Here is a 15859-nt window from a genome sequence, read left to right on the forward strand (position 1 = left end):
AAGGACCAAAATGTTACAAATAAATAAGATAAAGGACTACTAATGTAACTTTTTCCTAGTTAATATGAATTGTGAGATTCGTAACATTTTTTTAGCTGATTCTTCAAAGCACAAACCAACTATAAAAAAGTACAATGTACCAAGATTTCTAACAAATAATTATCTTGAAAAAAAGAAAGAAACTACGCAAGTTAGATGAAAAAGAAAAAAAATACATTTGAATTGTTAATTGGATGAGTTTGTTGAGATATCATTGCAAAAATAAAATAAAATAAATAAAAATAGATTTGGTTTGTTGAGATATATATGTAAAATAAAATAAAATAAGATTTGGCTTGTTGAGATATACATGCATAAAATAAAATATGCAAAGGTCCGGGGTTCAAACCCCGACCACTACCAAAAAAAAGATATATATGCAAAATAAAGTAAGCGGGAAATTGGGGGAGTGGTTATGGTTGCATAAGGAAATCCTTATGCACCGTGCATAAATCCCAACATAATTGCTTCCTACACCCCCAAACGCGAAAACAAACTGAATCGTCACTGTCATTCATCATCATCACCACTGGAATCTTCAATCTCATCATCAACACCGTCGTTCATCATCATCACCGTCATCATCACCGTACCGGAATGCCAAAACCATTTTGCTGTGGAAACGGTTTCTGTGAGTTGTACTCCAAACCCATTTTTCTGTGGAAATGGTTTCCAGAATCTTCAATCTCATCATCAACACCGTCGTTCACCATCAACACCGTACCGGAATGCCAAAACCATTTTGTTGTGGAAAACCATTAGATGTACTTAATGGTTTCCAGCAGTTGTACCCCAAAACCATTAGATGTACTTAATGGTTTTCTTTGATCCAGCAGGGTTCAATTGAAAACAGAACCGCCGGAAATCACATTCCTGCACCGTTTCCTTAGCATCTTTCGAGATCTTCGCGTTCGTCGGTAAAGCTTTTTTCATTATTCTGCTCACGTTTGCAATAGGTAGAAATCGGTCTTGTTCTCGTGGTGATAACTCGCTGATCCCGGCATTCGGTGCTCCTCCGGATTCATTGTAGCCATCGCCGTCACTACTCCGAATTGTTCAATTACGTGGTTTCAGAAACTTCTCCGGCAAGTGGTGATAGAAGTTTGACGGTGGTCGGAGAGGTTTGACGGTGATTGCTCCAGTGAGGAGTTGAGAGTGGAGGGAAATTATGGAATGAGCGTGATGTCCGTTGGATTGGGTTGGTTTGAGTGAGATCCAACATGATGTTGTTGTCTGATTCTTTGGATGAAATCTTATGGTTGTGAAGTGTTTATGCACGGTGCATAAGGAAATGGCTTATGCATAATAACTTTGCCCGGAAATTGGATGCATACGGTGATGCCACTTGTAAATTGTTCTAATAAGAATAACCTTACTTTAATATAAATAGTAGATATATGTAGACATTTTTGCATTCTATTGTGGACAAAATTAACCTTCAATTCCTCTCAAATCTTTATAGAAAGACAATTTTGGTTTTTGATGAGCATGTATTTTTCTTATGTTTAAATATTTTATAACCTTATAATTTATTTTTGTTCAAAAAAAATTGTTTTCCACGTAAAAATTGAATGCAACTATAATTTATTTTCCACGTATGCTAATTATTTAGTTAAGAATTTAAAGCTATTGAAAATTTTGTTTTTTCAAACAAAATTTACATGTTAATTTAATTTTCAAATGAATTTTCATTGAGTACAATATTATCACAAAAATATAACTAGATTTCATTTTAAAAAATATAAATAAATTCCTTCAAAAAACAATATAAATAAATCAATTTTTTTGTCACATTGAATGTGCCTTACACAAATAAAAATTCTACTCAATTGTATGTTACACCTTATTTACTCTAAGACTATGTGCAATGGTGCTGTTGAACCTGACATTAAACAAGCAAAAGCACTGCAATGGCATGTTGAAACTGTGTTGAATGAACTGCTGGACGAGAGAGAGGATTAACGGATTCAACACCAATTAATCTGCCACAGGATGCCACGTGGCGGCGTGCAATTGGCGTGCAAATAGGATGCTCGCCATTTCACATGGCATGCAAAAAAAAATAAAAATAAAAAAACAAATAGGATGCTCGCCATTTCACATGGCATGCAAAAAAAAAAAAAAAAACAAATATTATGCTCGCCATTTCACATGGCAAACAAAAAAAAATAGTAAAAAAAAACAACAAATGGCGCCATTTGATATGTTAAACATGGAAAAAAAAAATTAAATACTTAAATATACATGCTCGCCAAATAAAATTACAAACACACACAAAAGTTTGGAATGTTTCGTGATTGAAGATGATTTGTATCGTACTAAATAAATTGCTTGTGTGTTGTGTGCTTTTTTTTTCTTGCATTTTAAGTTATTTGTGTGTTGCGTGCTTAGTTTGTTGTATTGCATTTTAAGTTAAGAAAATAAAAATAAATTATTTAAATAAATTTTGTTTTTACAAAAAAAAATGTTAAGTGTTTCTTTATTTTAATTTAATTATAATCGATAATTGTAATTTTATGTAATTATAAAAACAAAAATATAAAATTAAATAAGAATAAGAAATAAAAGGTGGTGGGGTAGAGTGTTGAATGAAAAAAAACCATTGGAGAGGTTAAAGTTGAATGAGTGTTGAATTAAGAGAGAGAAGATGATGTGGAGTGTTGGGAATTGAAAAAGTGGGTGTTGAAGGGTGTTTAATGTTGGTGACCATGGTAAATGGTCTAAAAGGAATAGCTCGCAAGGGTTGACCAATTTCACTATCACCATTTTGCAGCTTCCAATCAAAACAATTAATCAACGATCCTAGCATGGTATGTAACATTCTTATAGCAAGTGGCATTCCAGGACACATTCTTCTACCACTACCAAATGGTGTCAATTGAAAATTTTTGCCCTTAAAATTAATTTCTGAACCCAAAAACCTTTCAGGTGAAAATAAATTTGGATTATCCCAAATATTAGGGTTTCTTCCCATGGCCCATTCATTAATTAGGACTTGTGCACCTTTAGGAACAATGTATCCACGAATTTTGACATCTATCTTGGCTTTTCTTGGTAGCAAAAGTGGAGCTGATGGATGCAAACGTAATGTTTCTTTTACTATTGCTTGCAAATATGGGAGTCTAGTAATGTCTGATTCCTCAATTGGATTTCCTATACCAATTGTTTGCTCAAGTTCTTCTTTGGCTTTTGACATTGCATGTGGGTTGTGGATTAGTTCTGCCATTGCTCGTTCTATTGTGTAGGAAGTTGTATCAGTCCCAGCAACAAATAAATCCTATAACAAAGTCACAAAATCTAATATAAGTATTTAATAATAACATAAAAATAGTTAAAATTAATCAAAAGAAAAAATACATATAGATTTGCAAAACAAAATTAAAAAATAATAGAATAGGGTTGGAAAGAAAACTTACAAGAAACAAATGTTTAATCTTAGTGTTGTCCATCTTTTGGGCATTCTCTTGAGAGATGTTGAGCAAATCTTAATATTAGACCTTTACTTCACACCTTTATAGTAACATATTACAGGTGTTGGTTTATAAGCAATGCCACCTATTAATCAGAAGTATTACAGAGTACAAGTTTTATCTTAATTTAGCTTTCGATTTCAAATTTCAAATTAGCTCTAAGACAAATAATGGAATCACCAACGTCACTGGCTTCAAATAGCTTCATTGCCTTCAGATTCATTTTAATTGGGTTGGGTTTCAAATAAGGCCCATTTGAATTAGTCGGCCTTTTAACTCACAAACAAAAACAAAATGACAAACAAAATTGGTCAACCGCAACACTGATTACCCATCAGGGAAGCGATTCCCCGATACCAGGTTTTCATCTTCTTCCCACAACCCTTATTTCATGCAAGTTTTTCAAAAGTCTATTTCCCTCTCAGTGATGCAGGCTAATAGTAGCACAGGAATCTTATCTAAACAAGGTTTCACAGTAAAACTTTATACCTTATGTCATTATCTAACCCTAATTTCCTCATATTTTAAACCTAAATACACATATCCCAAATTCACAAAAACCAACCCATTTCCTTTCTCAATCAGATTCCACTAATTCAATATTTTTCCACAAAGTTAACTCTAAAATCTACCCATTATCAGAAAATTAGGGCAGCTGTGGAGAGATTCCTTCTGCCATGATAACAATGTAAGTTTAAATTTTTATTTTGTGTGTAATTTTTTTATGGTTTTTAATAGATGATGTGGTAGACTCGGGGTTCTAGAAATTGGGGGAAATATTGAAAGTTTACTCACACCACAATCCCAACATTGTATTCAGAAACTCTCTCTTTTTTCTTTCAAAAGCTTTTGTTTTCAAAGTTGAAATGGCTAAGAGTTTTCACTCAATTTCTGAAATTAACCTGAAACATGTTGGAATCTTAAGGCCTGAATCCTTAGGCTGTGGTTGGTCAACGATTTAAACAAAAATGCATTGCCTTTCTCTGTTGAATTGGTTCTTATGGATGCTGAGGTTAAAATTACTTTCAATTTTTTTTTTGTTTTATTGTTCTTATTTAGCTAATAATGTTACTTATTTTCTGTAAGAAGTTTTATAGTAGTTTTAGTGCTTAATAGTTATCATCACAACAATTTTTTACAACTGTGTATTTAATTAAGTACTGATTTTGTATTGATATTGTAGTTTTAAGTAATAAGTTTAAAGCTTTTACCTTTTATGTGGTTTTATTGTATATTTACTGGCTAACAGTTATTGTCAAAAACAGTTTTTTAGTTTTTAAGTTTGATTTTAAGTCTGTACTGATTTTATAACTTTGATTTTACATTAAAAAATCAGTACTTAAACTCTTTTAAATTTTGTGCTGATTGTCTAATGATACAACTTATATTAACATAAGTTTAAAGCTTTCAACTGTTAAGAACTGATTTTGATGTCCTATTTTCAGGGAGGTCGGATTCACGCCTACATTAAGAGGACTCTACTTTACAAGTTCCAGAGCCAAATTGCTGAAGGCAGTGTGTATGCTTTTGAGAACTTGACTGTTGCCACTAATAATGGTAGCTAAAAACCCACAACACATCCATTGAAGCTTAACTTCCAGATTTCTTCTAAAGTTATGCCTCTGTCTTCTGCCATTGTAACTGGCTCTCCCTTTAAGTTTGTTCCCATATCTGAAATATGTGGAGGCACATGATGTGGTCTGTTACACTCTTTGCTCAAAATCTGTAATTTTTGCATGTTAACTGTTGAGAATTTAAGAATGCTTTAGACTTATGTGCATAATATGTTCAAATTCTTCATTCTTAACACAGAATGCTGCTCCTGGAGTTCTTCCAGCCGAGATTTCTGCTTTGGTCAATTCCACTTACCTGTTTAAGGTCAAATGCAAAGCGGATACAAGTCCTAGGTTTGAACAGTCCTTTCGCGTGCGTAAGATATGCACCGATGGAGTTATCATAAATCAATTTAAGACCAAGTGGGCGAAGGAGGAAGCAATCTTCTATAGGAATGTAAATATTTCTTTTGCTTTTCTATAATCATAAGTATTCATTTCAACTTATTTTTTTAATTAATGTATGAAATGGTATTTAATTAATGTTAGTTTTACAATTTCAATTTGATAGGAGTGGGGTTCTTTGAGTGGATTGGCAGGAGATAGTGATGATTCTCAGGCTGGTGCTTCAGCTCTTGTGCTGTCTCAGGCTGGTTCTTTGAGTGGATTGGCAGGAGATAGTGGTGATTCTCAGGCTGGTGCTTCAACTCTTGTGCTGTCTGAGGTATAAGTTAATTGTTTACTCTATAATTCAACTATAATGTAATTTAACAACAAAATCCAACCTGTAACTTAATGTCTAATGTTTTTAATCACACATTAATTTAAGGGACTTGAGACTTTGACTGCATCTTCTTCCAAAGGGAAGGAACTTGTGATCGATTCTGCTAGCCTTGCTGTGAGCCAGGTACTTATAAACACTATCAGATGTACCTTACTTATCTCTCATTCTGTCAAACAAACATAACATTCAAAATTAATTAATGGCTGGACTTTAACAAACACAATGTATATTTACAGGATCTGCTGCCCAAGTTTTCATCTGCTGTTGTTGAACTAGATGAGGCTGTTACCCCATTGGGCATTGGTGGTACTTCTGATGTGGTGATTGAAAACAAGATATGTAAAAGGGTTTCACCCACTGCTGAAGAAGATGAAGATCTGAACCTTCCTATCAAACTGTTGAAGCGGAGTATCAAAATTGAGAAGATCTAGCTAGGAAGTTGATGTCTTCTAAGTTTGTGATAATGGCTTGCAGTTCAATCATTATGTTTTTCCTTTTATCGTATCAGTCTTTATTTCAAGTATTGTTTTCTTAATCCGTATCACTCCCACATATGCAGGATCTTTTGTTAGAGTCGAGTGTGGCATCCCACCAAATAGGAAAACATGGATGACTTTTAGTTTATTATTATTAAGTATTTCGAATCTTTGTAAGACCCAGTTATATTGGGCATTTTGTTTGTGGTATGATTGATCCATCTAAGTCCCATAAGTTTGTTTTGGGCGTCTCTGTTATTGTTGTAATGTTAACTTTGTAGACAATCAAATTTCAAAGCTGCAGTCGGGTTTTTAGAATTAATCCTCATTGTTATTGTGTTTTGTTCAGTTTTGCATGATGAGACCTTAACAAGTTGAAAATAGTTGCAAATCTTATATACATATATAACTTGAAGTATCCCGTGCATTGCACGGGCGTTATTACTAGTTATCTAACATGTCATCATTTGTGACATAATTTTCCTCTTCTCTTAACTTCAACCTTTTGGTGATAAAGGAATCAATGATTTGCAACATCTTTTCAACATAAGTAGCTGATATTTCCTTGATACCTTGTGGATCAAACATCTTCAAAACAGGAAAAAAATCAACCATGTTTGGTGTTCCTATTGCTCTCACAAGATTTTCAACAATATCTTTATACTCATCAGTTTCACCTGTGGAGTTAACAAAATCCATAGAGAAAAAAGTGTTTGACAAAAAATTCAATGAAGTCTTAAAAGCAGCTCTTCCAACATCTACTGCTTCACCAGTTAAGCTGCTTCTATCAATATCACTTAAAAGCTCTTGAAGCTTCTTACACCTAAGTTCATTGCTAGCATCGAGTGTTTTGCTAGAAAACAAATGGTTTTTGCATAATTTTTTTAGGTCTCTCCAAAGATCTGAAACTGGCATAAAGGGTAAGCTAAAATGTTCATGATCAAGAACTGCTACTGCTTGAGGAATTGTTCTATCTGAGAATGAGAGATCATGGGTTTGAAGCACTTCTTGTGCTATATCTGGTGAAGAAATTACTATGGTTGAAATTTGACCTAGCTTCAAATGCATTATTGGGCCATATATTTTGGAGAATTTGGCTAATGAGTATTGTGGATTTTTTCCTAATTCAAAAACATTTCGCATAATTGTAAGAAGTGAAGGACCTGGTGGAAGATTGTACTTTTGTTTTTTGGTTCTAACAATGAGTGAAATTAAGCTTATAGCAAAGTATGTTAAAAAGAGAATGAGCATTGTGATTACAAAATACATTTCTGGATGCATTTTAACCTACAGTAGAGAGGATATGGTATTAAGATATTTTGATATGTTGCTTTGTAAATATAACTGTGAAATTACTTGATTTATATAGACTCGTACGTCTTTAATAATGTCAGTTGCCATAATATGCATATGTGGATAGTCAAGAGAAAATAACATGTGCATGGAAATTTCTGTGGCTGGCTAGTTGTGAATATTGAATTCTTCGAATTAAGATGTCAAGTAAAACAAATTTCAGTCACTTTCATAAATATTCCTCAATTCTTGTATGTAAAGCAGCAAAACTAACCTTAGTTATCCCTCTAGGTTTCACAAGTAGCAAAATTAACGTTAGTTCTCCCCTCTCTAACATTTTAGGATCTGTATAAAATATTGATTTTATTTTTTAATGCAAATGTAACTTTTTAAATTCAAAATTAAAACATGAGAATTGTTTCCATTCCAACTTAACAAAAGAAACAACATTCACTAATTTTTCAACATCCCCATTTTTTTTTATTTAATCATTTTTAAGAAAAATGCTAACAAATGCCATTAGGACATTGTTTTTTTTTTTGTGGTGACTGAGGTTCGAACGAACTTTTACATTGAAAATTGTGTATTTATGACTTTTATATCGTTTGACTTGTATTTTGAAGATAAGTTTTTTATTTAATTTGTAGATTCCTTAAATAATGTCCTTAGAGCACTCGTTAACAAGACTTTTTTAATATGAAAAGAAGGAAATAAAAAGGATCCACAAAACAACAAAGGGATAGATAGGGCGTCAAATGCCATTTTTTTATTTTAATATAAAAATATATGAATCGTAGGATCAATTAATTTGAACGATTGAGATTTAGAGCTCATTAAAATATCTGAGGATCTTTAACTAGTTTCATAAATTAAAAATACTATCAAGTCTTTGCAATGATACTTTGACTAACGCTGCTAGAAATTTGTGAATCTAGTGTACCAATAGATAATTTTTATTTTAGAAATTTATTTAAAAATTACCAAATGGGAGAGACTAAAAATATATGACTAAAAACAAATTCATGATTGGATATATATTTTTTTTTTTGAAGAAATCAAAATGAATTATATTAACAACCAGCTACCCCTCCAGCACAAGGTGTGCCAAAAAGGTAAGCTCAAAGATTACAACAAGAGTTTAAACAAGAGGGAAACAAAAACTAAGCACCACCCAAACATAACAACGGGTTCTGGCACCAATCATGAAACTGATAAGGAAAAGCTATAAATTTTGCCTTATACCACCAGAAAGAAAGATTTTTAATATTTTCCAGGAGCCTAAGAGTAGTGTTCTCTTCGCGTCGGAAAATTTTATTGTTTCTTTCCTTCCAAAGTACCCAAGATGTCGCAAACCAAATCAGGGACATGAAATTCTTCCTCCCTTTTGCATAACCTGAAGTTGTACTAAATTGAAAGAAATGATCTATTAAAGTTGCCGGCATAGCTGTGTAAACTCCTAACCATTTCTGAACCATATGCCAAATATTTCCAAAAACACCGCAATTTAGAAACAAATGGACATCAGTCTCCGGCACTCCACACCCACCAACACACATTTGCTGATCAATAGATATAATCCCCCGACGGAATAAATTAGCCTTTGTAGACAACCTATTTCGAAACAGCCGCCACGCGAAGATCGTTACCTTAAGTGGGATGTCCTTCCTCCACAGCATGTCGTCCGGGATATATATATATATATATATATATATATATATATATATATATATATATATATATATATATATAACATGGAAAATGTTATCTAATGTCCTTAAAATATCAGTTAAGAAAAAACAAGTATAGTAAAAAGAATTGAAATTTCTTTAAAAAAATATTTAAAAGTGTAAAAAATGTTATGTTAATATAAAATTTACTTCTTTTTATGTTTTTAACTTGTGTGTTAGAGATTATTGAAAGAAAAAAAAAACTAGTATTCTAGAGATATTGGTTAGCATGACCATTAAACCAAGAGAACCTCATTAAGTATCAAGTCAGAGAAAAACAAGGGATACTTTTCAAAAAAGAAACTTGATAAGTAGGGACACTATATTGAGTCGGAGTAAAAGAAGGGATACTTTTCTTTTGGTAGAAAAAATGGCAATATTTGTCCAAAACAAAGTAGGGACCCATACGAGTCAAAAAAGGTAGGGACTAACCTAAACACTTTTTCAAAAAAAGGTAGGGACTAACCTAACAGCATCCGCTCTTTACCATTTAAGACCTGGTACCTAATAGATATTCCTAATGTGGAAGAGAAAATTGGGGGTCACTTAAGATCCATGGTCTAACTTAAGATCTCCAATCTTAAGTGGACCCCACACCACTTTTCAATAAAATAATCATTATTTGAATTGATTTTGTTGCTTTTCATTAATAAATAGTTATTGGTGGGACCCATTTAGACATTTTGATAGAGGATCTCCATTGGAATGATTGAGTACCTATTAGGTACTATTATTAAAAAATAATAAAAAAGTGATGTGTCTATGTGAGACTCGTTTAAGACCTCAAATGTGGGGGTCTCCATTGTGGATGCATGCTCTAAGCACTTTTTTAAGGGTCAAGAATTAATATTGTTTTTCAACAATGAACAATTCATTCATTGCGGTGAAGAAATAAATTATCTACACCCTTTTGATTGTATTTTTTATATTTATTTTTAACATTAACTTAAACGGTTTTATTATTTTTTAAATATTAGTTTAATTATGAATTAAAAAATTAGTTAAATTTTAATAAAATATGAATAACCCATTATTCAAAAAAAAATATGAATAACCCACAACAGTAAAAGCAAGATTTCATCAAAAATAACAATAAGCAATATTTCTTTTCTGGGTTAACCGTCTGATTTCTAAGGGAAATGAAACCTTAGCGTTCATAAATAAAGTTTGACAAACAATTGTTCAATCGAAAAATTAAATATGGATACTTTTGAAGTATTTGTCATTTGGTGAAGTTGACTAACCAATTTCTTTATGGGCTTCAGTCCCATGGCATTTTAATTAGGATCTCTACACAATATTGATTTGATTTTTTAATACAGAAGTAACTTTTATACTCAAAATTAAAACATTACAAATGTTTCTAAAGGAGATCAATTACATGCCTTTCATTGATAATGATCAAGAGTATATATAGTTACAAAAGGTGGAGTCAAACCTAGGAGAGTAATTACAAAATAATAACCAACATAGCTACTAACATAATTACATAAAGTCAAACATTATATCACTACAAGAAATGCTGCAATTAGTCGGGGGCGGATTCCTTTGTGAAATTGCAAGAATCCTTGGGAAAAAGCCATTTGCCAGGGTTTTTGTGTGGAGCAGAATTAATGTCAAATGCGATCCTAGCAAATTGCTATGACAGGGCTTTAGCTCCTGGCATATCTGCATGGGACAAATTCTTGTCTAAACCCCTCTTATAACTCCTGGCAAAAACCCTGGCATAGTCCCTGCCAAATTGTCTGACTCAACAACCTGCTTTTCTGACGCACTGTCAAATCAGCTGCAGTCTGACCCAAAAATGTGGCAGGAGTAATGTGAGGGGTATACCCCTCGCAAATTGCGTCATAAATTTTTTTAAAAAATGTTTTTTAATTGTTTTTTAAAAAACGTTAATTTCATTAAAATAATTAAGATTAATTATTACGATAAATACAAAAATGATTTTAAATTGCTTTTTTTAATTTCATTATTTTAAAATCATTCAAAATGATTTAAAAAACGTAATTAAATGGTTTTTTTAATTTAATTGCTTTAAAAAAAGTAGTTAAAAATAAAAATTAAAGTAATAGCACCCATAAAATATTAAGTCTAACAGTAATGAAATTAAAATTGTACGGAATAATATTACAGACCATAAGTAGCAATCGTACCGGGAAGCATAAGAAACTTCCCCAAATATTACACACCATAGATGATAAAAGCAAAATAAAATAACATCATCAAGGGTCCAACTTCACTCGTCGTCATCGCTCTCCACCTCCTTGCCTCCTTCTTTGCCGTAAATCGGAAAAGGGTCTACATTGGCATCCGGAAGTACTGCTTGCTGACTTGAACTCCCAACCTCATGTGCTTGCCTAAACTGAGTCAGCTGCTCCTGAAATTATTTCCATGCAATATGTCTACCCTATTTATTTTAATTCTTATTTAGCCATTATGGGAGAGGCTAAACATATATGCAATATGTCTATCCTATATATAAATCATGGAAAATGTTACCTAGTATCCATAAAATATCAGTTAAAAAATAAGTATAATAATTTCTTTGGAAATTTCTTTAAAAGTGTGAAAAATGTTGTAAATTTACTTCTTTTTATATTTTTAACTAATGTTCCAAAGATATTAGTTAGCATGACCATCAAACCAAGAGAAACTCATCAAGTATCAAGTCAGAGAAAAAAGAAGGGATACTTTTCAAAAAAGAAACTTGATAAGTAAGGACACTATATTGAGTCAGAGTAAAAGAAGTAGGGATGACAATTGTACTCAGGCCCGATGGACACCCGCAAAAAATACCCGCAACAGGTAGGGTAAAACCCTGCTTTTATGGGTATGGGTTTGGATCTGGGTAATTACCCGCAAATTTAGATGGGTATGGGTGCGGGTAAGGGCACTATACTACCCAGCCCCGCAACCCGCATATACATATTTATATAATATAATAAATATTTTATTTATTTTATGTGTACAGTTATTTAATTTATTTAGTTATTTAAGTATAAACCAAAACCTAAAAACTAATACGGTAATCGTTTCATTCTTGCCTTCATAAACTCACGAGCTACAAATTTATGATTTAAATCAATTTGATGTTTATTTTAGCATGCACTTTTTTATATGTATTTTGGATGTTTTTATTTTAATTTTTGATGAATATTTTGGATGTTGTTTTACTTCTACTATTTTATGAATTGCTTTAAAAAAATTAAATCATAGTTTTATTTCAATTGTGATATTTTGTATTGTCTTTTTATAATTAAAGTGTGGGTAATGGGTACGGGTATGGACACTTAGGTGCCCATAGGGTATGGGGAAGAGCACTAAAGTCGTTACCCACAAGGGTACGGGCTCGGGTACGAACATTTTTTACAAATGCGGGTATGGGGAAGGGTACTATAGTACCCTACCTATTGGGTACCCATTACCATCAAGAAGGGGTACTTTTCTTTGTTTTAGAAAGTTTAAGAAAGAATACTTTTCTTTTGGTAACAAAAATGGCAATATTTGTCGAAAACAAGTAGGGACCATATCGAGTCAAAAAAGGGCGCTAGGTAGGGACTAACCTAAGAAACTTTTTTCAGAAGTGTAAAAATAGTTGTTTTTCAATTTGAACAGTGAGCAATTCATTCATTGCGGTGAAGAAATTATTTACTCCCTTTTGATTGTATTTTTATATTTATTTTTAGATTTTCGTTAACCAATGTCTCCGGAACAACAGTTAAAAAACTAAAAGTAGAATGAAAAAACATGATTTGTATTAAAAAGAGAAAAAATTCAACTTTTAAAACATAGAATATACAATTTTCAAGAAATTTTTCCTTTTTTAACTCCTTAACCAGTAGTCCGGCGGCACCGGTTAACATTTCCATTATTTTTAACATTAACCTAAATGAATTTATTATTTTTAAAATATTAGTTAAATTGTCAATAAAAAATTTGTTAAATTTCTATAAAATATGAATAATCCACAACAATAAAAGCACTATTTCTTTATTGTGTTAACCGTCTGATTCTTAGGAAAAATTAGACCTTAGTAATCTGGCGTTCATAAGTAAATTTTGACAAAGAATTGTTCCATATAAAAATTGAAGATGGGATACTTTTAAAGTATTTGTCATTTGGTGAAGTTCACTAACCAATTTCTATGTGGGCTTCAGTCCCATGACATTTTAATTAGGATCTCTACACAATATAGATTTGATTTTTAATAAAAAGGAAGTTTTTAAACTCAAAATTAAAACATTACAAATGTTTCCATTCCAACTTAATTACTCAACTAAAAAAACAACTCTCACTAATTTTTCAACATCCCCACTACTAGTAATAAAAGAAATTAGTTAATCCTTTTTTTCCTAATATGGAAAGAATGAAAGAAGAAGTGTTCACAGAAAAATAAAGTGAAATATAAAGCGTCAAAATTCAAATGCCGTTTTTTTTTCTTTGAGTAAATTACACTTCCCTCCCTTTAAAGATGTTTGAATCACACTTCCCTCCCCTCTTATGTTAAAATATACATTTCACTCCTCTATTATTCAAAACATATTAGAAAATATTTCACTCGTCTCCCTTGATAGAAGCTTGAATTACATTCTTCTCCCCTCTTATGTTAAAATCAATGCTTTACTCCCTCAGTAATTTTTTTTAATTCCAGTAATCTAGCTAAAAAAATAATCTAACACACTTTGAAGAAAAATAGTATTACAGGTTCATTTTAATATAATCAAAATTTGAATACATATTTTTTGCTATTTTTTATTGACAATTTCATTAACATGTAGTTTTAAACCCTATTATAAAATATGAAACAACCCAAAATAAAATTAAAATATGTGAAAAATTGCTAAAGCCAATTAAGTAATGCTTATTTAAATGTGAATTTTATACTCCAAATTATATAATTAATTACAAAATACTTAAATTTAATTATAATTGACATTTAAATTATAAAAAATGAATTTGTGCTTTATAAATTGTGATTCAAAATTAATATATATTATAAAAATATTTATTTATGTTAAAATAGATTAAAGTGTAGTATATATATAATTATTAAGGGAAGGGGTTGAAATTCAAGCATCTCATAAGGGAGGGGAATATCAATTTTACTTTTCAAGGGAGTGAAATGTATATTTTAACATAAGAAGGGAGGGGAGTGCAATTCAAACATCTTTGAGGGGAGGGGAGTGTAATTTACTCGTTTTCTTTTAATAATTTTAATATAAAAATATATGAATCGTGGGATCAATTAATTTGAATGATTGAGATTGGGAGGTCATTAAAATATTTGAGGATTTTTAAATAATTTCTTAAATTAAAAATATTATCAAGTCTTTAATTTATATAATTTTTTTTAATTGAGTCTTTGCAATGATAGTTTGACCAACACTACTAGAAATTTATGAATCTGTAATAGTGTACCAATTGATTATTAAGGACTATGCAACAGAATGACAATAATTAATCTTAGGAACTTAATAATAGATGATTTATAGTTTAGAAATACATTTAAAAATTACCAAATGGTTTAGAGATCTACATAATAATTAAACAGTAGCTACAAATATTTTTTTGAAGGAAATTTATCTACAAAAAATTGTTTAGTGATTATAATAAATATCAAGCACGTTTAATGCTGTATTTATTTGTTTTTAACAGCTAATATTATTGACAGAACCGAAATGAATCACAGCTAATGCTGATTGTATACACTCAAGTGTTGAATAAAAACAAACTATATTGATGAGATATATAACATCAAGATAAACTTATTAACTGGGGACACTATATTAAGTCAAAGAAAAAGAATGCATACTTTTCTTTTGGTGGAATAAAGGACTCTATACTAAGTCAAACAAAAAGGGGTGGCGGGGTGCTTAGAAAGTGCAAGGATGGATATTGTTTTTCAACAGTCAGCAATTCATTTACAGCCGTGAAGAAATCATATTCAGAAGTGACATGAAATTAAAGTCAATTCTTTTTGGTTAAGACAAATACGGAAATTCCCTAATAAAAAACAAATACGGAAATTAAACGGTTTTATTTTTAAATGAACTCATGTATGAGTCTCTGCCATGCACGAGATAGGTGGTCTCCTACAAAATTTAATGGACAATAAAAATTTTATGCGTAAAAAACCAACTTTATAAATTTAATATATTTCATAATATTTAAGTTAATTATTTTTAATGTATTAGAGTTATTTTTGTGGGTATGTACAATTATTGATATGATGGAACATATGTATAAATTATTCGTTTCTACAAGATTCAAATTAATTATAATAATTATTACTTTTTTAAAAATTAAAGATATCTATGCGCGTAACTGACCGGTCAAACATCAAATATTTGAACCAAAAGGATAATAGATCGTTTTTTTTTGTGATGTCTAGGGTTCGAACCCCAGACATTGCATATATTATACATTGTACTTACCAACTGAGCTAAGCTCAAGACGACATGATAAGAGTTCGATTATTTGCATTGTGATTTGTGTGACATTATGTTTTTAATAA

General features: G+C 31.2%; 2 protein-coding genes across 2 annotated transcripts; one reads left to right on the plus strand and one right to left on the minus strand.

Moving 5' to 3' along the window:
• Window positions 1-1897: 1897 nt before the first annotated feature.
• LOC146955508 (geraniol 8-hydroxylase-like) lies at window positions 1898-7637 on the minus strand. The gene is given in 4 exon segments (XM_085748606.1): window positions 1898-1921; window positions 2747-3316; window positions 3456-3523; window positions 6760-7637. Coding segments are annotated over 4 exon segments (1506 nt in total). The 5' UTR covers window positions 7604-7637.
• LOC146955509 (uncharacterized) lies at window positions 5230-6644 on the plus strand. Its single transcript, XM_085721828.1, has 4 exons — window positions 5230-5519; window positions 5634-5786; window positions 5892-5969; window positions 6083-6644. Exons 1-4 carry the CDS (start codon window positions 5283-5285, stop codon window positions 6275-6277), a joined length of 663 nt encoding a protein of 220 aa, XP_085577954.1. The 5' UTR covers window positions 5230-5282; the 3' UTR covers window positions 6278-6644.
• Window positions 7638-15859: the final 8222 nt, after the last annotated feature.

Source organism: Medicago sativa, chromosome 1 (assembly GCF_051527215.1).
Source record: "Medicago sativa cultivar Bolivia chromosome 1, Bolivia_mono, whole genome shotgun sequence".
In the NCBI taxonomy this organism is placed as follows: domain Eukaryota; kingdom Viridiplantae; phylum Streptophyta; class Magnoliopsida; order Fabales; family Fabaceae; genus Medicago; species Medicago sativa.